This window comes from Trypanosoma theileri (genome assembly GCF_002087225.1).
Source record: "Trypanosoma theileri isolate Edinburgh chromosome Unknown TM35_Tth_7_V1, whole genome shotgun sequence".
NCBI classification, from domain to species: domain Eukaryota; phylum Euglenozoa; class Kinetoplastea; order Trypanosomatida; family Trypanosomatidae; genus Trypanosoma; species Trypanosoma theileri.
In genome coordinates, this window is record NW_021639849.1 from 687,211 (window position 1) to 711,244 (window position 24,034).

General features: G+C 39.9%; 11 protein-coding genes across 11 annotated transcripts; all 11 read right to left on the reverse strand.

Moving 5' to 3' along the window:
* Positions 1-422: 422 nt before the first annotated feature.
* TM35_000074060 (dTDP-glucose 4,6-dehydratase) lies at positions 423-1,412 on the reverse strand (the record flags this gene model as incomplete). The annotated part of the gene is made up of 1 exon (XM_029023852.1): positions 423-1,412. The coding sequence occupies one exon, from the start codon at positions 1,410-1,412 to the stop codon at positions 423-425; it is 990 nt and encodes a 329-aa protein (XP_028885048.1).
* Positions 1,413-4,191: 2,779 nt separating this feature from the next.
* TM35_000074070 (amastin) lies at positions 4,192-4,827 on the reverse strand (the record flags this gene model as incomplete). Its single annotated transcript, XM_029023853.1, has 1 exon — positions 4,192-4,827. The coding sequence occupies one exon, from the start codon at positions 4,825-4,827 to the stop codon at positions 4,192-4,194; it is 636 nt and encodes a 211-aa protein (XP_028885049.1).
* Positions 4,828-5,433: 606 nt separating this feature from the next.
* TM35_000074080 (uncharacterized protein) lies at positions 5,434-8,343 on the reverse strand (the record flags this gene model as incomplete). Its single annotated transcript, XM_029023854.1, has 1 exon — positions 5,434-8,343. The coding sequence occupies one exon, from the start codon at positions 8,341-8,343 to the stop codon at positions 5,434-5,436; it is 2,910 nt and encodes a 969-aa protein (XP_028885050.1).
* Positions 8,344-8,891: 548 nt separating this feature from the next.
* Positions 8,892-9,317, reverse strand: TM35_000074090 (uncharacterized protein; the record flags this gene model as incomplete). Its single annotated transcript, XM_029023855.1, has 1 exon — positions 8,892-9,317. The coding sequence occupies one exon, from the start codon at positions 9,315-9,317 to the stop codon at positions 8,892-8,894; it is 426 nt and encodes a 141-aa protein (XP_028885051.1).
* Positions 9,318-10,847: 1,530 nt separating this feature from the next.
* Positions 10,848-13,040, reverse strand: TM35_000074100 (uncharacterized protein; the record flags this gene model as incomplete). The annotated part of the gene is made up of 1 exon (XM_029023856.1): positions 10,848-13,040. The coding sequence occupies one exon, from the start codon at positions 13,038-13,040 to the stop codon at positions 10,848-10,850; it is 2,193 nt and encodes a 730-aa protein (XP_028885052.1).
* A 440-nt stretch (positions 13,041-13,480) lies between these two features.
* TM35_000074110 (SAM-dependent methyltransferase) lies at positions 13,481-14,242 on the reverse strand (the record flags this gene model as incomplete). The annotated part of the gene is made up of 1 exon (XM_029023857.1): positions 13,481-14,242. The coding sequence occupies one exon, from the start codon at positions 14,240-14,242 to the stop codon at positions 13,481-13,483; it is 762 nt and encodes a 253-aa protein (XP_028885053.1).
* A 689-nt stretch (positions 14,243-14,931) lies between these two features.
* Positions 14,932-15,306, reverse strand: TM35_000074120 (uncharacterized protein; the record flags this gene model as incomplete). The annotated part of the gene is made up of 1 exon (XM_029023858.1): positions 14,932-15,306. The coding sequence occupies one exon, from the start codon at positions 15,304-15,306 to the stop codon at positions 14,932-14,934; it is 375 nt and encodes a 124-aa protein (XP_028885054.1).
* Positions 15,307-15,754: 448 nt separating this feature from the next.
* On the reverse strand, positions 15,755-16,336 carry TM35_000074130 (uncharacterized protein; the record flags this gene model as incomplete). Its single annotated transcript, XM_029023859.1, has 1 exon — positions 15,755-16,336. The coding sequence occupies one exon, from the start codon at positions 16,334-16,336 to the stop codon at positions 15,755-15,757; it is 582 nt and encodes a 193-aa protein (XP_028885055.1).
* A 2,132-nt stretch (positions 16,337-18,468) lies between these two features.
* TM35_000074140 (putative rac serine-threonine kinase, putative,protein kinase) lies at positions 18,469-19,845 on the reverse strand (the record flags this gene model as incomplete). The annotated part of the gene is made up of 1 exon (XM_029023860.1): positions 18,469-19,845. One exon carries the CDS (start codon positions 19,843-19,845, stop codon positions 18,469-18,471), a length of 1,377 nt encoding a protein of 458 aa, XP_028885056.1.
* Positions 19,846-20,336: 491 nt separating this feature from the next.
* On the reverse strand, positions 20,337-21,590 carry TM35_000074150 (uncharacterized protein; the record flags this gene model as incomplete). Its single annotated transcript, XM_029023861.1, has 1 exon — positions 20,337-21,590. The coding sequence occupies one exon, from the start codon at positions 21,588-21,590 to the stop codon at positions 20,337-20,339; it is 1,254 nt and encodes a 417-aa protein (XP_028885057.1).
* Positions 21,591-22,189: 599 nt separating this feature from the next.
* On the reverse strand, positions 22,190-24,034 carry TM35_000074160 (mitochondrial oligo-U binding protein TBRGG1; the record flags this gene model as incomplete). Its single annotated transcript, XM_029023862.1, has 1 exon — positions 22,190-24,034. A coding segment is annotated over one exon (1,845 nt), but the record flags the coding sequence as incomplete, so codon positions are not given.

The window sequence follows — 24,034 nt, forward strand, 5'->3', positions numbered from 1 at the left end:
AAACAAAAAAAAAAGACAGAACAATATACAAAAATAGTAAATAAACACATATATGTATATATACTTATATATATACCAATAATACTACTTACCGGATTGCGGCTGAAACGGATGGTGCAGTGAAATGCATGAAAATATATACTTTGGTAGCTGATTGCTTCTTAACATGATATTCAAGAATTATCTAGATTACAGATAAATCTTTATTTTGGTTATTATTATTATTATTATTATTATTATTATTATTATTATTATTATTATTATTATTATTATTATTATTATTATTATTATTATTACTATTACTCTCGGTGTTGTTTCTTCATAAAGGCGTAAGAACTTCATTCTGCTACGTAAAAGAATAATATAAAGTCATTCCTAATAAGTAAAATAAGAAAAAAAAAAAAACAATAGTAATAAACCACCTACTCTCCACGCTTCACACGCTCAGCAAACTCGTCTGCTGTACGTTTGAGACCTTCAGAGAGAGACACGACAGGTTCCCAGTTGAGCACTCGTTTTGCTTTTGTGATATCTGGTCGACGCTGCTTTGGGTCATCCGAAACGGCTGGTAAAAAGACAATCTTTGATTTTGTGCCAGGTACAAGTTCCTGTGCCTTCTTTGCCATATCCAGTACACTGTATTCTTCAGGATTACCGAGATTAATAGGGCCAATCTCTGTTGGGTGGCGAATAAAGCGAAAAAATCCCTCTACCAGGTCATCACAGTATTGAAAAGATCGAGTATATTCGCCAGTGCCGTAAACAGTAATATCTCGCTCCTTAAGCGCCTGAACCAGAAAATTACTGATGATACGTCCATCGTTAAAGCACATGCGAGGACCATAGGTATTAAAAATACGAGCCACACGAATCTTCACACCGTGTTTTCGGTTAAAATCAAAGCAGAGAGACTCTGCACATCGTTTTCCCTCATCATAGCAACTCCGTATGCCCGTGCAGTTTACATTGCCCCAGTATTCCTCCGTCTGTGGATGCTGTTCGGGATCGCCGTAGACCTCAGAGGTGGATCCAACAAGCACTGGGCAATCATCCCGCTGAGCGAGTAGTAGTGAGTGATAGGTGCCATTCACACAGGTGAGTGTGGTTCCAATGGAGTCCGCCTGGTAGTGCACAGGAGATGCTGGACTAGCAAGATGAAATATATAAGTGTACTTGTGGCGCAATACCTCCTCTGGAAAAGGATAACGCACATCATGCTGAACAAAGTGGAAGTTTTCTTTCCCCATGTGATGAGCGACGTTCTCCTTGCGGCCAGTGTAGAGATTATCCACAACGACAACGCTGTATCCCTCACGTATGGCACGATCCACAACGTGACTGCCAAGAAAGCCGGAGCCACCAGTAACCAGTACTGTACCCCCGGCGTTGGATTCAGCTGAAGTAGAGGTCATTAAAAATGCAGGAAAACACACTTAAAAAGATGTTTAAGAGAAAAGACACTACACAAAGAAAGAAAGAGAAAGAGAGAGAAAGAGAAAGATAAAAGTATATATATATGCAGAAGTAATTATTCTTTTTCATAAAGAGTGAAAGAGATATAAAGGAAGAAAGAGGGAATTGATATAGAGAGAATAGTGTTGCATGGTATGCGTTCACACACACAGACAGACACTATTCTCTCTATCTATCAATTACTCTCTCTCTTTCTTTATATCTCTTTCTGCATGTATGTCTGGTTATTTTGTTTTTCAGTGACAATCAGAAAAAGAGTTGAAAAAAAGGAAAAGTTTGTGGATGTGTCTCTTTTTTTTTTTCTTCATTTGCATCATCTTTTCCTCCACTAGGGGATTTAAAAAGGTGAAAACATAAAAATAAAAGAAAACCAAAAAAAAAACAAAAAAAAAATAATGAGAGACATCATCATTATCATTGGCATAAGTTGTAAATCTCACTTCGCTTCATCATTGATCCAATCATTTATCACTTTTGGCATCTCCTCTTCATTTTTTTTTTTTTTTTGCCTTTTTTCTTCTTTTCTTTTTCTTTTCACTCTTTTTTTTTGTCGGAAGTTTTGCGTACAGTTAAACCCATTCCTTTTGTTCTTGTTTCTTTTTTTTTTTTTTTTGCTTATTTCCCTCCATCGCACAGTTTCCATTTTTTTTTTTCTTCACTTTCCCACCCTCATTCTTTTCACCTTTGTTTTTCTTTATTTATTATTTTCTTTTTTTGCCCTTAAGAGGTAGGCGATTGAAAGGCATATATTGCCATCAGTTAATTCCCATATTATTTCCCATTGTCAGAGTTTTCTTTTTTTTTTTTTTCTTCGTTGTTGTTCTCATGTAGACTTGGAAATATTATCCTCCTTTCTTTTTCATTCATTCACTCATTTTAGCCTCTAGTCATATTGATATTCTGTGGACAGAGGGAGAAATAAAAAAAAAGTACATTAAGAAGAAGAAGTAGAAAAAAAAAAATATATATAATAATAATAATAATAATAATAATAATAATAATAATAATATTAATATTAATATTAATAATAGTAATAAAATAAAGTAAGTGTTGTGTGTAAATCCCCTTTCTTTTTCTTATATTTTCTTCTATTTTCGATATAAGAAAAGAATGAGAGGGATTTAACCACGTATCCCCTCTTTGCTTATTTGTATTATTACTGTTTTTTTTTTTTTTTTTTTTCTTCCTCTTCGATGCTACTTTTCTTTTCAACCAATATATTCCATCTTCTTATTTGTTTTTTTTTTTTTTGTTTTTAATTTTTTAATTTCATTGCGCCTTCTCTTTCCTTCTTTCTTCCCTTAACTTCCTCTTATTCATTCATTGTCTCATTCCTTTAATACTATCTCTGGGATGATGATATTATTGTTTATATTATTCTCTCTTTTTCCTCTTCTTCTTTCAAAGGACACAGATAGAAGAAATCACAGCTGTCACTATTCATATCACGGCAATAACAATAACAACAAGAACAATAAATAAATATAAATATATATATATATATATATATATATATATATATATTAGATAGTTAAGTAGAGAGATAGAAAAGGAAAGGCGCACACTAATCCTTTAGTGCCTCTGTTCAGGCGTGTGAGCCAACAGGTGATAGCATTAAGTAATAGTGGAAGTTTGAATGTCATGCGGTTAGAAATTCCACTTTTTGCAGAGTCATGAATTATATATATATATATATATATATACCAAAATGGAGAGATAACAATACAAAAATAAAAAAAGAAAAGAAACGAAGAACCAACAACAGGGGGGGTGTGGGGAAATAAAATAAAATAAATAAATAACTCAATAAACAATAAATAATAATAATAATAATAATAATTACAATAATTACAGTAATAAACAAAGAAAAAAAAAGACAGACAACAAAAGAAAAAAAGAAAAAGAAACGTCATGGGAAATAGAAAGATTATATCATGTGTGAGATGCCAATCACAACAGTGGATCGCGGCATACGATCTCTATCTGTTTTCTTTTCTTCTGCGTCACTAAGCGGTATCTCAATACGAAAAAAAAAACACACATATTCTTTTCTTCCCATTCTCATAGATTCTCTTATGTCACTGCTGATATCATTATTCTTAACAGTGTCCCAGGCAATATTAGAATTTTTTTTATTTCTGTTTCTTTCTAATATATTTAGATTTTCGCGTACACACACATATATACGCATACAAGCGTACGTACAGAGAAAGAGTGTGTACTTACAATCTTGTTACTATTTTTCTTTTCTTTTTTTTCCCCCTTCTTTATTCCTCCCAGACTACTAAAAACATGACATTAGACTGGGTCCCAAAAATAAATAAATAAATAAATAAATACTTTTTTTTTTCATTTTACTCTTTTTATTTCTTTCTTGTATGTGTGTATTTTGCACTTCATTTCATATATTTCCGTTCGTGTGCGTACGTCCGTAAACAAACCCCATTTTTTTTTTTTTCATTTGCCTTTCACAACTGTTTTGCTTATTCATTTATATTTTACTTCTTTACCTTTTCTACTATCATCATCCTTATCAACATTGTTACAGTTGTTATTACATTTTTTTTTTCCTTTATCTCTTTTTCTTTTTCCCTTCACCCACAGACACACACACACACTCTCTCTCTCTGTGTGTGTGTGTATACCTCTCTTTATATTCATATATATATATATATATATATATATATATATATATATCATCCCTACTCTGTGTGCGGACTACTCCTCGCGGTTGCCGGAGGCGTCGTCGTCGGGCTCCTGGTGGTGGTGGTCCATCTTCTTCTTCTTCTTCTTGTCCTCCACCACGACGGCGACGTACGGCTCCATCAGCACCAGCCCGACAATCCCCACGAAGTGCACGCAGAAACTCGTCACCAGCAGCGCGAAGCCCGGGCCGTACTTCGTGTACGTCTTCGTGTACGTGTCGCTGCCGCAGTAGGTGGTGTGGTAGACGGAGGCGACGACCGTCCACGGCACAAAGTTGGTCGCGAAGGTGAAGAGCGCGAGGAGAAAGGTCCACCACTTGCCGTTCCAGCCGGAAAGGCAGTACCAGCACGCAATGCCATTCAGCACGAGAAAGAACATCGCAATGATCGTGAAGGCCTCCGCAAACGCAAAGCGCACACGGCGCCCGTAGCAGGTGTCCCACGCGATGCGGTAATCGTAGTCCGGGCTGCTGCACTTGCGTGTGCCCCAGAGGGTGTAGCAGATGCTCGGGTCGACTCTATTCCGCAGCACACCGAGCGGGGTGCCAATCACAAGGAAGATGAAGGCAAGAATGCAGGCAACGAGCAAGAAGGTTGCACCCTTGTGGCCGGCGTAGTCGCGGACAAAGAAATTCTTTGCTTTCGCCATTGGGAGATATTATTAATAATAATAATAATGATATTTATATAAATATATATATATAGGCCTGTACGGTGTGTTATAGTAGTAATGGAAATAACAACAGGGATCACCGTAGAGTGTAAGAAGAGACTTATATCCGTAACAAATTATAATACGAATACCAATAGTGGTATTTGTAGTATTTGTATTTGGATGAGTTGTTGTCTTAGTAGTAGTAGTAGTAGTAGTAGTGGTGGTTGATTTAATGCTTGCGCAGATCCCGTAATAAAAATATAAAAAGTTTATTAATTAATAATAAGAGTGTATTGAGAGAAAGAGAAAGAAAAAGAAAAAAAAAGAGAGAAATAGAAATACAGATCACTTAGGGGAATACCCCCCACACGTGAAATTATACAGGAAAGGCCCCATAAAGAGAGGGAACAAAGAAAAAAAAAAAACAATAGTAGTAGTAATAGTAGTAATACCGAGAATAACAACGACAACAACAACAACAGCGATGATAACAATAGCAACGAAATATGGGTAATGAAAGCAGAAAACAAAAAAAAGAAACACAATAAATTTAAAAAAAAAGATTGTGTTAACAGAAAAATAGCCATATTACAATTTTCATCATCTTTGTGAACCGGCATCAGTCATTGGCGGGACAGTCCCACTCATAGAAAGATCCGCTAGCGCAGCATCAAATGCCGTAGAGGACGCAGAAGCATGATGCGGGAGTATCGTCTTTCGTAATTCCTTTATGCCTAACCCCTTCGCATTGTTCCCATCATTCTCTTCCTTCTCCTCATTATCTTTACCATTATTATTATCATTATTATTATTATTATTATTATTATTATTATTATTATTATGGCTATCACCTTTACTGCTTATTCCTTCTTCTCTTCCTCCTCCTCCTCCTCCTGCGGTGAGTCGCACAACAGTGGCGATGGAGTTTTCCCAATCGCCCTCATTCTCTGGAAGACCGGCTGCAGTGAAGCGGCGCAACAACTTTGGCCACCCGCGGAATGCCAACAGATCTTTATACCGCAGCGGCTCACGCACACCGTGAATAACACCAGGAAGTGTGCGTACACGCAACACCACATCACAGGCCTCATTCACACAGAATGAAACCCAACCCATACCGCAAACGTACACATCCGCCTTGGGTCGACGACGGTGTCGGGGATAACATTCAAAGAGATAACTCTTGGACTCCGTGAGTCGCAAGTCGCCCAGTTGCTCAAGTGAACCAGGTGGATCAAGAGTTTTTCCAAGTTGCTCTTCCCAGAATTCATCTGAACGCTCTGTACTGATGATGGCACTACGAACTTTCTGAGAGGTGTAAACCATGAAAAGCATCCCACGTGATGTGCCCTTCACAACATCAATAGCAGCAAGACCACCAAGAAGTAGTGTATTCCCTGGCACAAGGATATAACACTGAGGATTCCGATACTTTCTTATTAGTGTACGGCGCATCTGCAAAAGTGTTAACGGAGAATGTTGATGCCAATGCGGGAGAAGTCCAGGTGTATCAAATAAATATGCTGAATCCCCTGGTGCTCCTCTTGTCAAGGATACACGAACCGCGTTAGCCTCTACAGTTGTTCCTGGAAGAGATGAAACTGTCAATAGTTTTGAGGCTTTCTTATCATGACGTGATGGAATATCAATCATTTCTGCTTGATTCACATTAGGTGGAGTGTACCAACGCCAAAAAACGGATTCTGTTCCATCTTTAGCCGTTTTAGTATAATAAATTTTTCGACTTTCTGGATGTGGAGGAACAGGGACATACAATTTATGAGCAATCGCATTAATAACAGAAGATTTACCAACATTGGCTACTCCCACAAAGTATGTTGGTACAGGTTTTGTCAGACGACGTAAATTCAAATTGGATGTTTCCTCCACAGCCTCAATAAGTGCTTCTACATTCCATCCACGTTTTGCAGAGATGGGAATAACATGACGAATTTGACGTTTTGGTAAACCAAATTGTACTGCAATGTCCATTACCCAACGTCGTATATATCGTTCTGTTACCAGACGTGAGGCAATGGCTCTATCTTTACCTTTATAGTTGAAAGAGCGATTACGCACACAATCCATTTTGTTCACCGCAATGATGACATCATTATTCATGGAGATAAGACCTGGTAGATCATACACCATAGTTCCAGGGAAATCAGTGATATCAACAACAAGTACCACCACACATTTCTTTTCACGTAAGGCACGTAACTTTTCTGTGAAATCAGGTGCTGACCATAAACGTCGACGTCCTTCTACACCTAAATTCTCCAATGCATGACATCGATGACAAACAAAAGGTTTGTTTTGATCTTTATAAAAGGCATCAAATTCCTCTTGTGTCATAAAATCTAACCATTCTTCCCCAACACGACGACCATTTTTTTGCCAATGTGTTTGCAACTCTGACATACGATCAGCGTATTCAGCTCGTGCTCGCATCTTTTCTTGTCTATCCATTATGTAACGTTCAACATCCCCTTTACGAACATAACCAAATGAATTTTCATCCTTATCTTGAAGAAGTGCTCCACAACCTTTGCAGCAATCTCGATTAACAACGGGAATATGAAAAGAAGAAGGCATATCCATTACAATAGAACTCTTATTAGCACGTACACCTTCCATCGCACCACCAGGATCTTGATCTAGCACGTGCATTCCTTCCCAGTCTAAGAATTTTCGCTCAAATCGTTCACCAGCTAGTTCTAATTGATGTTCAATTGCAAACTTATCCTTTTCGTAGCTATCTAAAAGTACACCATATTTCATCTTATCTGATAAATTGTTGTATTTTTGCTTAAGTAGCCTTGGTTCCTCATGTTGATTATGATCTTCTTCTTCTTCTAGGTTAGTTCCTGTTCTTTTTGTTGTTGTTGCATTTGTAGTATTAGATTCATTTGTAGAAAGTGGTGCACTTTCTGAATCAACCTCCACAATATCCTCTGACCAACCCATAATTTTATGAAAAAGGCGATTAATGTGACGAGGTAATAAAATAGATTCTGCTGCTTCACGTCGACTACGTCGAAACTGTTGTAAATGCAAAGGAACAGGACCTTCCTCATATGTTTTCACATTCTCAACATTTAATTCTAATCCTTTCCCAAAAGGCAAAGCCGCAAGTGGAGGTGATGCAGACCCAGACATCAGACCCAATGAGGACTCCTTTTCAATAAGTGAAGTACCATTACTATTATCAGGCATATCACCACTATTGTTTCCCTCTGGTAACTTCAATGTGTTAGAAGCGGTGAGAGCGGCAGAAGAGGCAAAACCCTCCCGCAGATCGCGAATCCCGAGTGGTGGTCGCTCGGCGAGATTTCCACCCACGTGCTCCTCTGCGGCGGGTGCAACTTCAATCTGCCCACCAGAGACGGTGTGATGTCCACGCCACGGCTTTGAGGCTCGCGGGGATCGCAATTTCTTCACAAAGTCCCTGCGACTGTACCCCAGCGGCGGTGCACGCTTCTTCACAAGAAAACGACTGCAATGCAGCATAAGAAGTGGCAGTGGTGTGGGAGGAAAAAAGGGAAGGAGGGGAAGTGTCTTCCCGTGTGAATTTACCGGAGTGAGAGGTCGGTATTCCCCTTCCTGAAATCAACAGTTAGTAAACAGTAGGAAAGAAAAGAAAAAAAGAAAAAAGAAAAAAGAAAACACACAGTACAGAAGGGGAGGGAGGGGGAAGTGTGAAGGAGATAAATTTGCATTATATTTATAAAAATGCACATCAGAGTGAAACAACTTGAACATTATTAATATTCTTCTTTCTTCATTTGTTTAAAATGTGAGATGTAAATTCTTCCTCTCTTTTTTTTCCCCCCTTCTTCTTTAACACTTCTTACGTGGTTCCACTCAGAACCGGTAATTGAACATCATCAAGAGTAGTTTATCCATCTTTCACCATGAGACCACATACACCCATACACACACGCGCGCGCAAACAAACTGGCACAAAAGCACAGAAAACAAAAAAAAAGAAAAAGGGGAAAGAGTGAGAAAAAAATAAAAATACACCACATCACCCCCTCTTTCAGATCTCCATTGCCTTAACGCTGCTGTTGTTGTTGTTGCTGCTGCTGCTGTCTCCTTGCATTCATTTCCGCCATATAGACTTGTGCCGCCTCACGCAGCTGAACCTCATCCTTCTGCAATTGTTCCGCGATGCGTTGCTTCTCGCCGGAGAGTCGCTTCTCCTCCGCCTCGCACTTCTCCGCCTGCTCTGTCTGCTTCGCTATGAGCGTATTCACTGGGGTGCGCAGAAAGACGCGGCCGATGCTTTCATACACGGAGTGATCGGGCTTCAGCTTTGTCAGCTCCCGTGTGGAGATCTCAAGCCGCCGCTTGGTTCCCATAAGTACCATCTGGCGGTTTGCCATCACCCGCACGGTCTCCCGCAGCATGTCGACACGCTGCTGTGCCTCCACGAGTGCCTTTTCGCGCTCCATACGTTCGGCTTCTACCAAAGCGGACATTCTCAATCAAATATTTTTCTTCTTTTCTTTTTCTTTTCGTGTTAATTAAATTACGTGGCTTCTTTTCCCTTCTATGTATTTGTTTGTTGTCGTCGTTCTTTCTTTATTTACCCCTTTCCCCACAAGGTAGGGAAACAGACAGAGAAATAGAGGGAAATATAAAGGTGGGATGAATAAAAGAATAGAAAGAAAGGGGGGAAGAGGAGAGAAAGAGAAAGAGGGACCAACAAGAAAACAGAAAAAGAAAAAAACGATGATTTACATCATCTGTAAAAGGACTCATTTAAAAGGTACGAAATCCGAGTTCCAAAGAAAAAAAAAAAAAGCATGCATCACGTGGGAGTAGAAAAACACATCCCACCCATCATTCCTTTTTTTTTTTTCCTTTTTTTCTTATTCTCGTGATTTTACTATCTTTTTTTTTTCCTCTAGTCAAATAAACAGAAACTGTACAGCATAACTGCCGTGCAAAAAACACTGAAATAAATATATACCATTAATTGCATACAAAGATTTTACACATGTGAAATGGAATATATATATATATATATAGAGATATATATATACCCCAAGCAATCTAGATGCCCAACTAAAGGCACATCGCGTCTACAAATGAACAAGGCGACCTTAATGAGGGGATTTGAAAAAAAAAAAAAAGAAAGGGATAACGAATAAAAAAAAAACAGATAATTCTCTTCTTTCCGCTGTCACTATTGTCACTCTTCCCATCACTAATGCTACCTATCATTTCTAGTAATAATAAGTAATAATACTACTTCCGATGAAAGATAATAGGGAAAACACGCATCCACGTGTTGAGCTCTCACGAAATTTAAGTGCAAACCTATAACTATAATAGTTTTCCATGAAATTGAGAAACACACACACTCTCTCACACAATTTCTCGTCGTTTCTATACATTTCTTTCTCGGTATGTGTAAGTCTATCATAATAATGTAACCAATTCAGTCTTTCTCTCTCAATGACCTTCGGTGACTTGCTTTCAAGCATGGGAATCGCAAAAGCAGTGGAAATAGTGGTAGTAGTAGTAGCAGTAATAATAATAATAATAATAATAATAATAATAATAATAGTGAAACGAAAAAGGTAATACAAAAATCAAGTTGAAACAAAAAAAATGAAACAAGAGAATCAAGATACCTGATACTACTTTTTTCTTTTTTTTTTCCTCTACACACACCCAACTCGTCTACACCATATGACATTAAGCAATGAACAGTGTCGCTGCTGACGTACAGAATGGAAAAGTAAAGAGGGGAAAACAGTAGGCCTTCTCAAATTTCTTTTGTATTTTTTTTTTTTTTATTTGCACTTAATTATCATTTCTTTTCTCTCTAGTACTTTTTTTTTTATCTTTTTTTCCACAATGGATAATTTTTTTTTGTTGTTTTTGTTTTTGTTGTTTTTGTTTTTGTTTTTTTTTTTTATTCACTCACACGTTCTACCCAAGTGAGTGTCTAGAGTTTCAGCTTTGCGCAAGCATCTGCTCCTCTCTTACCTTCTCTTCATCTACCTCTCAGGTGTTTTCCCCATGAACTGTGGTAGATTAACCTTGGTAAGAGTTTTTGGTTTTACCAAAGGTGAATTCATCTCTCGGGGTATCGAAGAGCGAGCAGGCTGCGACTCGGATGATCGAGGCGGCGCAGTATTTGCATGCGGGACAATGGAAGTACTGGGACGCTCTGGTTCAGTTACATTCAGTTGTGTAATTGACTGGTGTGGACTATTTACCTGACTTTGTTTAGTATCAACCAATGTCGTATCATTTATATCCTCTGTCTTTGCATAGATAAAGCGTCGTGCAAAATAAGGTGCTTCTTTCGATGGAATTGGTGGTGTTTTGGCCAATTTAGATGTGTGACCTCGACTTTTTCCACGCAAATTAACTTTTCCTTTGGGTGTTTGAAACATTTGACGAGGCTCTTCTTTCAGCTTATGCAGATGTTGTTGTTGTTGTTGTTGTTGTTGCTGCTGCTCGGATCGTGGTCCAGGGTAAGAACTGGACATGGAAGTCTTATGTTTTGATGCCCCAGAAGACGGAGTTTTCGCCGCAGTCACTATACACTCTGTAATTTTATCCGCCTGCTGTATATCTGCTTCAACAGCTTCCGCAACCTTTGTCTCAAAACGTGGATTTTCGAGAGTTGCCTCAGTTGCGAAGATATTTAAGCCTTTGAATGTGTCTTCTATTCCCATATCCGTGGGGGCATAGTACGAATGCACAAAATCTACAGTCTTGTAAAAGGCCTTGTGAAGACATAACAATTGTTCCAGTGTAAACAAGGTTTTTTGACGTAATGATGTACATTCTGGTCTCATACAGTGTAACTCTTCTGGAAAATTAGGTTTCCCTGCTGTTGTTGTTGATGTGTTTTTACATATTGATGCTTCCATGTTTTGTTTTTGTCGTTGTGTCTCAAGTCTCTCCTCAATGTCAGCGAGACGAAGATCTGGTACACCTGGAAAATATACACTGCATCCGGCGTTATGCTTGGTAACTTTTTTTTTAGTAGAGGAAGACTCCATCTCTGCAACATCTATAACGGCAGAGTTAACGAGTTCAAGTAAATCATAGAGTAAATCACGATGTGTACGTTGTGTCTTTTCAACAACTATCTCAAAAGATTTTTTAGGATCTGTGAAAAAAGCACCTGATAACCGGTCTCCCACACGCATACATTCAAGCATCAGAGTATACAAACTGCGCATCCCATGATCTTGTCCTTGTTTAAGACGAGAACAAATACGAATAATTCCATCACGTAGACGTGTTAGTGCCTCACTACTTGATGCCTTCTGAATTAATGCAAGAACATAACTATCCCTCGGGGTAGTGTGTACAAAAGGAAGCTGAAAGGAACCACCGAGTAATTCCCTTGTCGAAATACTTGTGGATCCCAACTGAGAGAGAGAAAGTCCATTAAAACTGCTACTGAGGTTGGTGTTAGGTGTTGCTGGCATTGCAGCTAGTGTAACGGTACTCGAGGCGTTTAGTCCGTTTGAGGTATCATCTGCATCGTCCTCCGCCTCCATACGTTCCCGCTCTGCAGCCTCTGCCCGCTGTTGATGCAGCAGCTTTGCGCGCTGATATCGTCGCTTGTAGCGTATGGCGTCCATCTTATCCCGGAAGGCCTCCTCGAAGCGCCTGTCGGGGACGATGGCTCTTGCGTCCGCGGGGGTGAAGGGGGCGGCCCGCACATACCGGCGGAGTCTCATCTGTTCCTCCGTCGCTGTCATCGCCGCGGCCTCCGCCTCCCGCAGCCGCCGCCGCCCCGCCGCTGCCGCCCGCCGCGCCTCCCGCGCCTCCCGCGCCGCCGTCGCCGCCGCCTCCCGCAGCCGCTCGCGTTGCCCCTCCGCCGCTGCGACGCCCCGCTGCAACTCCGCCGCCCGCGCCCGCAGGTACCGCCGCTCGCTCTCCACACGCCGCAGCACCGCACGGCACTCCTCCAGCTGCGCCCGGAGAGCCCCAACGGCACCGGGGAAAGAGTCCCCCTCGAACTCCACGCCATGAGTCGCAGCCGGGCGGAAGTCAAAGTTCGTATGCTTGAAAACAAGGCCAACGCTGTCGAGACCCGCCTCACTCATACGTCGCGTCGTCGTCAGCACGCTGTGTGAATTCGCAAGGACATTGTCCACAGTGTCCTCTAGAGCCTCATTGTGGTCCGATCCCAATGCCAGAGGAAGCTTATCAAACGTTAACATGAGAGATAAACCTGATATATCTGCTTGACTGCAGAAAGGGAAAAGAGAAGTAAGAAGAAAAAACAGAATTAAGATTTTTAAATATTTCCACATCATTCAAAAGAACCCCACAACCCAGGGAAGGGAGGGGGTTTCACAACAGTCAGTGAACGAAAAGAAAGAAAAAAAAAAAAAGCACACAAGCCAAAATAAATAAAGTTTACTTGAAAGAATTGTGTCAAGGGTAATTGATGCACGCAATGCTGAGTTACCACAACTGCTGGAATTTCAGCCCCTCATTCTTCACTTCCCATGCCTCCACATAAACATATACAGACACTCCTCACCGTCTTCATTAGCTTCTCTCAAGAGGTAAACGAGTTGCCTTCTTGGGTAAAACAAAAAAAAAAACAAGCAACAAAGAAAGAGAGAAATATAAAATATGTTTTTTTTTTTGTGGTTTAACGTAGTGCGTACATTTTTACTTTAAAAAGATCTTCTGGCCATTCCTTCTGCATGGCTTCCTTCACAACCTCGACACCTGCTGCTGCAAAAATGCGCTTGTAATGCGCATCCGAGCGAGTTAGACTACTGTCTTCCTTGTCGACGATAAACCCATCATCGGAGGAGCAATTCTCCTTAAAGAATATATAACCGTTAGGAGTCAGCGCAGTCTTGCAATGCGCCAGAAATTTCACAAAATCTTCATCAGTTAAATAGATTGCTGTCCATTGAATAACAATAAGATCGTACGTATGTGGCTTAAGTGTTGCAGTTTCCATAGAAGAAAGAATAAATTCTCCCACAGGAAGACCTTTAAGTTCCTCCTTTGCTTTATCAAGCATTTTAGGGACTGGTTCCAAGACATCTGTGATGGTGTACATAGTGCTGAGTAGTGTCTTTGTAATGCGACCAATGCCAGCACCACAATCCAACGCCCGTGTTGTACCACGATCTGGTAGAGATGTCACAAACTCGCGGGACTCTTTCACGTCAACATCGTGAATATGTTCCATACCACCCAAAACACCACTTACCGTAGCCGGGACAGAAGACCAGTACTCCAGGGACTTCCCATACCAACCAGTTTCTTTGTTGTATAAGTCTCCACGAAGTTCATGAGCCCACATTTCTTCAGCCGATTTGTAGTGTCGCCCGCTTGTGTCGCAGCCGTGAATAGGGTGCGAGCCTGTTTCAGACGCAGCATCAGGTCTTCGAGACATTAGGAGAATCCTTGTTGAAGCCAACGCTCGCCGTAGTCGCCACGTAGCTAGAAACGTTATTGCTTTAGAATTATATTTTTTTTTTAAAAAAGGAGGGGTAGAATAGATTCAACGAATTTTTAAGAAAAAAAAAGGTTAAATAAATAGAAAACAAGAAAAAAGAAAACTGAAAAGGAGGATAGGGGTAAGGAGAGCCAAGCCAAAAGGTATAAATACTTTCTATCCAGTCAGTCGGACTGGTTTACAGCTTTAAGAACACATTTATATATTCCTGTAACAAATCCGTCAAGGAAAACAATATCTAATGTACAGTAAAAAAGGGCAGTGATAATCATAGTCCCTTTTTTTTTTTTTTTGCGGGGGGAGTGGGGGAGATTTGGGGAGGGTTTAAACTTGTTGTTGTTTTTTTTTTTCTTTTTCTTTCCACCACCAAATCTGCCTTCACCACTATTAGATCCTTTCGCAGCTTTTTTCTTCTCTTTTTTTTTTCCTTTACCTTCACCTTCACTTCAGCTCTTAGTACGAATGCTATTGGTGCCATTTTATCCGTTCAGTAGGTGTGATTCAATTCAATCCTTTTAATGAAACTTCTTTTAACAGTGGCAACACTGAATTATTATTACTATTATTAATGACGAGAACCCTATTCTCGAATGAAATATCCTTTTCGAAGTTTGCACACCATTATCCTATAAATTATCAAGGTCAAGAGTCCCGTTTGTTGTTATGTTAGTTTCCGACTGCAGCGCACACCACGACAATATCAACAGAAAAAGCAACACCCCTGGAACAATAAGAAACACCACAGCTCCTGAAAGAGAATTGTAGGCCACGCAAATCCATGGACCTATAATGCCAAGAAATAGTACAGTCGGTATAAGAGAAAAGACAAAGAGAAACCAAAAACCCCTACTACTCTTGTGGGACAAAAAAAAGGTATTTTTACTTCCCCAGAGAAATAAAATAATACTCCCCAGAAAAAGTAATACAGCATATATTATAGTAGACGCTATAGCTATAGTGACCTCTACATCGTGCCTGTTTGAAACATCTATACTACTCATGTGAACGTTTTTTTTTTTTCTTTTTTTTTTTTTTTTCACAGTTTCCTCAACTAATATCCCTCTTCCTTCATGACTAGGTTATGTAAAGAAAATGAAAATATACAGAAGAAAAAAAAAAAGAAATAAAGAGGAGCCAAACACAGACTATATCCACACCACCCAACAGAAAAGTCCTTTAAATCTCCAAAAACAAAATAAGAAAAACATGAAAGTGGTAATACCAATTACCGTTAGATAGCATCAATACAGAAGATGAATAGAAATGAAAAAAGGAGTGAGTAGTCACTTAAAAATTATTTTTATTTCCCATCACGTTATTTTTGCACACCTACAAAGGAGAACCAAAAAAAAAAAACATAAAACAAGGATTAAAAGATAAATTCTCCTTGATGATTCTTTTTTTTTCGTCTTTTTCTTTTCTTTTTCTTTTGTTTCTCTGTTTGTCTTTCTACCTACTCATAGGTACAACCATCCTGCGCTGCTTTGGCAGCTTCACGACCGGTAAATGCAGTAACGAAACGAGTTTGTGCCGCCCTGCGATTGCCAGTACCATTCCCACTACCGTCACAAGAAGGGCGAGAAGACTTCCCTGTTGTTGTTCGCCGGCCGGTGTGCTCTGCAGTTCCTCCACCGCTGCGGTGAGCTGCAGCCACGGGGCCACGCCGCCGACTGTATTCTTCGGGATGGCCACGGCGAGTGTGGAGGCCTCCGGCGAGAAGCGGAACCGCCGCTCGGGCAGCCGCAGGAAGAGACGCACCTCCGTGGCGGCTGGCGGCAGGCCGGCGAAGGCGAAGGTGCGGCTGGCGTCGAGTGGGAGGAAGCGGAGAACGGCGCCGCTGCTCCCGTCGACGACCTGAACGTCAATGAATGGGGTGGCGTTGAGTGGGACCACCACACTGCCGGCCACACTCAACAGTGTGGGGGCGTGGGCGGGAGCGGCACTGCAGGTGAAAGTCAAACACAACGGTAAGAGCAACAACAGTAATCCAGTTGTGATTAACGGCGATGGAAGTCTCTGTATAGTCAACATGGACCTATGATTTAGTTTTTCTTTTTTTTTTTCTCCCCTTTCTTTTCGATCCTACTCTATCTCGTTCGTTCTCTCATTTTATACATATTATATACATATATAATGGATACGTATACGTACAAACAATCATATATATTTTAAATCAAGAAGGGCAAAAAAAAAAAAAAAAAAAACAGGGATAAAAATGACAATGAGTCAAAGAGAATATACGCATTCAGGAAAAAAAAAAATAAGAAAAGAAAGTGGTGTCAACCAAAAAAAAATAGTAGGTAAATATCTTTTCTTCACATGTATATATCCTTCTTTTCGTTTTTCAGTTTGTACTGTGAATGGGACAGTTAATATTTGCACACAGTAGTGGCAATAAGAAAGAAAAAGAAAAAAGGTAAAAGAAGAATAGGATAGCTGATGAGCAACAAGCACGATTCCACTAAATGTGGAAACAGTACTAAAAGACACAAGAAGAAATGATAAATAATAGTTGTAACAGTAATAAGAGTAAGCACTAACAGTGGTAGTGGTAGTGATTAATAAAAATGAGAAATAAGGGACATAAAAAGAATTCAAGTAACATGAACAGCCATGGATTTACAGAAGTACATGAACAAACAAACAAAAAAAGAACAACCAAAAATAATGGGGAAAAAAAAACCTCATTATAAGAGACGTCCATATATAGATATCACAGCCGGTTGTGCTCAACGATAAAAGAAAGCAATGGCATTCTATTTTGCATATTTTCAATTTTTCTTTCCTTCTTGCTGTAATACCTTTTATCTTACTTCTTGTCCCTTTTACTTTATTAATTTTTTCCCCTTTTTTGCACGGTTTGTGCTTTTTGTTTTGTTTTTTTTTCGCTGTTTTTGTTCCTGTCCTCACGTCTCTCTCTCTCTCTCTCTCTCTCTCTCTCTCTATATATATATATATATATATATATATATATATATATATATATATTAATTGACTTATTCCTTCCTCTATTCTTTTTATTATTTCCATTGATTTTCCTCTGTTTTTATTATTTTTTTCTTCTTTATTATTTCCCTTACCACTGTATATAGTTTGTGCTCTCCCTCCAGTTCTTATCATCTCTTCTTCCTTCTCATTCCTGCAGTCTCCATCAGCCTGTGCTCCTTGCGCAGGACACTACCGGTTGTCTCTACAGTGAGCAGTAATAGCGGCAGCGGCAGCAGCAACAGCAGCAGTAGGCATTAATATCCAGTACACACAGCAGGTCAAAAACAAAAACAGAAACACAGTTAACAGAAAACAAATCAAAGAAAAAAAAACTATACGTAAGGAGAAAACGAAAAAAAGAAAAACAAAAAGAAAACATCCAGTCAACGTAGAAAGAATTATTAATCTTATTGTTTTTTTTTTTTTTTCTCTAGATCAATCATTCTTTCTTTTCGTTGAAATTATTCTTCATTTTTGTTTTTCTTTTTTTTTTTCTTTTTCCCCTCTCTACGATCTTCAATTTGAACCTCGGCAATGTTCAAAGGAAGAGGAAGGACAACATAGAAAAAAAAAAAAAGCAAAAAGAAAAAAAAAATCTTTGAACTAGAGAAGCAAAGATCCTATGATGTTCATAGTACATCACATCTCTCAAGCCAGATTTGTTTTTTTTTTTTTTCCTTTTTTGCTTTTCTTCCTTATGTTCGTTTGTTTTCTTGCTGTTATGCACTTAAAGGAGGAAAATGCAAACAAACACACACACACGCATATGCACACATGCACAGATGCCCAGGAATTAGTCCTGAGAAAAGAAATCATCACTCTTTTTTTCTTTTTCTTTTTTATCATCTTTTTCTTCTTTTCTCATTCACACATGTGATGGACCCACCCCCACGTACTGCTCAACTCCTCCCCATTCAAAGGCAGAAACAAATACAAATAAAAACATCACCATCAGTACCAACAATAATAATAACAATAATAATAACAATGATAATAATAGTAATAATAGTAATAATAATAACACTGTTTCAGATATTTTCAGTAACGGAGTTCTACAACAATACCGGTCAACACCGGAAACAGAGAAGGTGTGGGTATTGAAAATATCAGTCCAATAACACACAATCTTCCCATACACAATGAAATTAAAAATGAAAAAGAAAAGAATAACTATACTATGTAGCTTTTGCACTCCCATCGAAAGTGAAACCAGCAATGTTAGCGTGCTCCCCGTCGTCATCATCATGGCGACTTACCTGAGGCTCTAACGATGTAAACATCGTGTCAAAGTTGCAGAGTGCATTCCCGCTAGGCCGAAATGGTGGTTCAATCTTTCGCCGAGTTAGTTTATCCCAATCAATATCGTGAAAAAATGGATGCCTTTTAAACTCCTCTAAGTCTTGCAGACGTGTCTCTGGATCTCGATCTAGCAGTCGGCGAAGCAAATCTTGTGCCTCTTCTGATATCTTTGGTAAATCCCCTTCATCATCACTGCCAGTCCCAAACTTCAGTTCTGCTGTGAGGATTTGTTCATACACGGTGCTTGTGTTTTCACTGTAGAATGGGGGAATACCTTCTAACATCTCGTAAAGCATAATTCCAAGCGACCACCAGTCAACGGCTTTTCCGTGTGGCATCGCCCGGAGAAACTCTGGTGCCAAATACTCTGGTGTACCGCAGAAGGTAAAATTACACGCATCACTTACATCCATTTTGGCCAATCCAAAGTCTGTTAGACATACATGACCATCCTTGTCAAGTACGGCATTCTCTGGTTTGAGATCACGGTAAATAATATTTCGACTGTGCAAATATCCAATGGCTAGACCTATCTCTCCGCAGTAAAATTTAGCACGGTATTCATCAAATACCCTGACATTACCAAGGTGATAAAATAATTCTCCACCTGAAAGGAATTCAAGTACAAGGTATAGGCAGCTACTTGTCTGAAAGGCATAGTGAAGTGATACAATAAAAGGATGACTTATGTTTTGTAGAATAACTTTTTCAGCGGAAATGTGTTCCACCATATTTTCACGTTCAACCACTTCCTTCCTCATTTCTTTTATTGCAAAGATGTTATCTGTACCTTTTTCACGTGCTTGATAGACACGACCAAAAGATCCCTCCCCAATTGTTGCTATAAGTTCAAAATCGTCAATTGAGATTTTAGGTTTCCCTCCAGTGTATACAGCCACTGCTTCATCTTCATCACTGCTTTGACCTGAAGTTTTTAATCTCTCTGTATTCGCCGTGTTCACATTCATCATCTTCTTTACCCACGTCTTCTTCTGCTGTTCACTGTCAGCGGTAAAGGTGTAGGTCTTTGGTAGATTTTTACCCTCTATCGTCCAAGATCTTGGTTCCTTTGCATCCTCAATACAGCGAACATCAGTAAGATCAAGACTACCAATAGGTGCATCATTAGGCTTTGAGGGTCTTGACTTCCAGTAGTATAACATTACACCATGAAGCTCAAAGTACCGAGTTCGGTTCTTTTTATAGAACTTTCCACCCGCTTTCTGCAAGTACCCTGAATAATCTGCTGCCATGATTTCGTTGTTTTTGTCTTTTTTCTTTCTTTCTTTCGTTTGCTCCAGTTGCTGTTTACTTTACCTCTTGTTGTTGTTGTTGTTGTTGTTGTTTTCTTTTTTTCTTTTTTCTTCTTATCCCCTTGCTCTGAGTTTTGTTTTGTTTTGTTTTTAGTTTTTGTTTTGTTTTGTTTTTTTCTTGCTTTTTTTTTGGTGATGATGTTGCTCTTGATTTGTCTTTGGTATAGGATCCACCGATAATGTCAGTGTACAAACTCTACAGCTTGCTAAGTATTCTTCGTGTTGATTTCCCTGTAATTATTCTATTTTTTTTTTTTTTTTGTTTAAGAAATAAAAAGGAAAAAGCAAACTCATTTAACCACTGTAATAAAAAAACAAATAAATAAATAAAAACTCAAGCCAAAAAAAAACCATTAGAAACTGTAAATTACTGAAGAGAGAGAAAGGATATTTTCCTTCCTTTTTCTGTTTACACTCAAACACGGTAAGATTCAGTTACAAGTGCGGGTTGAAGATGAGATATTCTCCAAAACTGAAGCCCAAACCACAAAGTACCACCGAAGTAGTTGCATCTCATGTAAACTAAAAGAACTTGACGGTAAAGATTGTAAAGAACCAAAAACAGAATTCCCTGTATCTGATATGGAAGAACAACTACCAGAGATATTCGTTTGAATGAGTATTTTCTCGGATTTTCGTATCCCTGATCGATTCCCATAAACATGAGACCAACGTCTCCAAACTAATTTCTTTCGTTGCATGCTATTCCACTGACGTGACATAGCTTCCTTCTCATTATGGGAATCCAGAGGCTTTTCAGTGGACACTAAAGCCCCAGGAAAGACGTGATGAAAAGAAGTTTCTGGTTGTTGTAAATCTTTAAACGATGAGGTCATTTTTTCTCCCTCATTACCTCTCATTCTCACAACACAATGAGTGATGGGTAAGAGATCAGTTGTACCTTCACGCCTCCGAGCCGTCTCTAACGCCGCCCGGGCTTCTCGGCGCTGTTTTGCTCGTTCCTCCATACGGTCTACAAAAGTACATGATATTATTGGTTTGGGAACAGTTCTTGTCTTACTTTCTGTATATTTACTGGTGCCATCGTTTTTTGAAGAGCCGTCACCCTTTGGTATATGCGTTTTGTTTGAAATGTCTTGCTCTGACTCTGCTGTTACTATGCTGTTCTCAGTATCATTCCCATTGCTGAAATTCTGTTGCTTTTCCCGTCGAGAAGCCAACTCCGCCGTGTGCAGAATCGGTGATTTGGGTACGGTAGGACAGCTCTTCCGCGGACGAGTATGTGCCTTTTTCTTTTGGCCAGAATTTGTATGCAAATTAAGCAAACTTCTTAATACGGTCATATCTTCTTCGTCCAAGGGTTCATATACAGGTGTAGGAACCATAACTTCTCCCGTTGGTTGATTTGTATTATTTGATGTATCCTGTTGGTTTCTTAATAAGTGGTAAGAAGATGTCTTTGCAAGCCCCAAAGTACGCTCGACCCATTCGTTTTGAACTTCCTTAACAATTTCATCAACGTCTACCGTTGTACCAAAAGTTTTTACAGCATCTTCCAATGGGAGAGAACTATGTTCTACATTTATGTTCTCTACAAAACAATCACCATTATTTCCATCATCATTATTACTATCATCAACTGCTGTAGGGAGACACGATTTCACAGCCTTGTTCAGAGATGGTGAGGGAAGAGTATTATCTCTGAAACTCCATAAGCCAGACATACATGACCTTATTGCCCTGAAACCCTCTAGTCAGTGGCTGAGATACCCCTCTAGTGAGAATCACTGACCTAATATCACCCTTGAAAAGAGAAACCCCAGTACAGAATTATTTAAGATGAGTCAATCGATATCGTATAAACCCAAATAAACATAACAGTAAAAAAAGAAAACACAATAATAATAATAATAATAATAATAATAATAATAATAATAATAATAATAATAATAATAAAACGAAAAAAAAAAATAGAGTAAACAAAGGTGCTAGACACCCTTTTACTTTATACCTATTGTGAAATCCCCCTTATGTAGAAAGAGCATTCTTCACACTTGCACCGCTCTCACCCGAGTCTCTTACTATTCTCTGGCAACGATTAATGGAGAAAGAAAAAAAAAAAATCATTTGGCAACTGTCGTTTTTTTCTTTTCGTTCCTTTTTCGTTTTTTTTTTTTTTCTCATACACAGTTACTTTTGCAAAATTGTGACTACGTGATTTTGTTCATTATTATACAAATATGTATAATAATAAGCTAATTTGTGAGTGTGTGGGCATGGGATGTGAAATGAGTATGTGTAAATAGTGTATCCTCTACGCCTCTCAGTTAGAGATTACCCGGACAATCTTTTTTGCGCGAGGTGCGTCTCCCACAGCAAGGATAAAATCCTCTATATTTTTTTTCGACAACTCCTTTAGAAAACTCTCACGTTCCTTAGATAGTCGTTGTTCCACTAAATTCATTATCTTATCACTATTCGTGTGGTTACGTGTGCGGCAATCTTCAGATGCTGTACAAAGTGACCGTACACATTTCAACACCTCACGTGGTGATGCATCCTGGACACTCTCCTCCAATCGTTGGGGGAGAACGACAGCCAAACTCTCACCTGGCTCGCCGTTATTGGGGTGGGCATTGTAGGCATCCTCCAGTGCAACACGCGCTCGTGTGAGATCTCCAAGAAAGCGTGCATAAATATCCATGCGAACTTCCCGGGTATTTTCTTCATCCTGTGGGTCAGCCGCTTCCCGATCCTCACGTGGGGGACGCTTACCAATGCAGTAGTCCCCAAGTAACTGCAGCAGCAACTTGGCAGGTGCCTTTTGTTCCGCCAAAGCCTCAGCCAAAGCTGCACATCGGCGAAATGTGTAGCGATGGTAACGGAGTTCTCTCGTTACCGCCTCTAGTAAGGCTTCCATAATTGCAGGGGGAACATTTACCCCACACTTCCGCGACTGACGCATAATCCATGTTGCACTCGCTAAATCAGCGTAGGGTGCTACCTTTTGTAAACGCGTCCAGAGAACGCTAATCAATTCATCAAGCTTATCTTGCAGCTCTTTTCCTGCAGTATTTTGTTCACGGTAAGCTGCCACAGCTTCAAGAATTTCACCCACTTGCTCATCTGTGTGAAAACCCACAGTCGCTATAGCTCTATTAACGAGTTGAAGGCTGTGTTCCTCAGGAACAGAAAGGTGCGGGGCAGCCTTTAATAATGTGATGACTTCCCTAGAATGCATTTTTTCTACATTCGATACTGCTTTTGATGCCACAGCTTTTGTCATCTCGATCCATGCAGCTTCATTGCTCTTACGAAGAGGAGCAGTTACAAGGATACTTGCCAATGTGGATAGCTGTGGAACAGGCATCTGAGGTACACAAGAAGATAATTGTTGTAACATAGAATCCTGTAATGGGCCGTTGTCTGAAACTTTTTCACGCTGAAAAGCCTGAAGAACCATTACTAACTCAACAGGACTCATCTGTGTAAAGACTGATTGAACAGCAGGTGAGACCTCTTGAAGTAAAATAATATCACTATCTACTACGGATAATGCACCAACAGCATTAGCAAAAAGAGCCAAATTTTGTGGGGAGAGAGCATCAATGTTTTGTCGCATCCACTCCACAGCCTGTTTGATACCCTCCGAATGTGGATAACTACGGAATGTGGCAGCACAGTTGAGAAGCATTGTTACCGTTTTCTCATCCTGTGTTGAAGGATCAATTCGTGCGCGGCGAATAACTCGGCGGGCTTCACGTTGAATTTCTCGCCGTTCCTTCCCGGATTTGGCACCCTTATACTGACGCTTCATATCAAAGAGGGTCTTAGCGGCCTTCTCATCAAACGGTGCCAGTGGCATCCTATCATCATCACCTCGACCATCTTGGAAGCGGCCTTCACGCCCTGAATTACCAGTTCTCGCAGATTTTCCACGCTCAAACCCACCATCCCCTCCACGGTCGTCTCGACCACCGTAATCACGTCGGCCGCCGCCACCACGTTGGCCACCCCAATCACCTTGATTGCCTTGATCACCGTAATCACGTCTGCCACCACCACGTTGACCACCCCAATCACCTCGATTGCCTTGATCACCGTAATCACGTCTGCCACCACCACGTTGACCACCCCAATCACCTTGATTGCCTTGATCACCGTAATC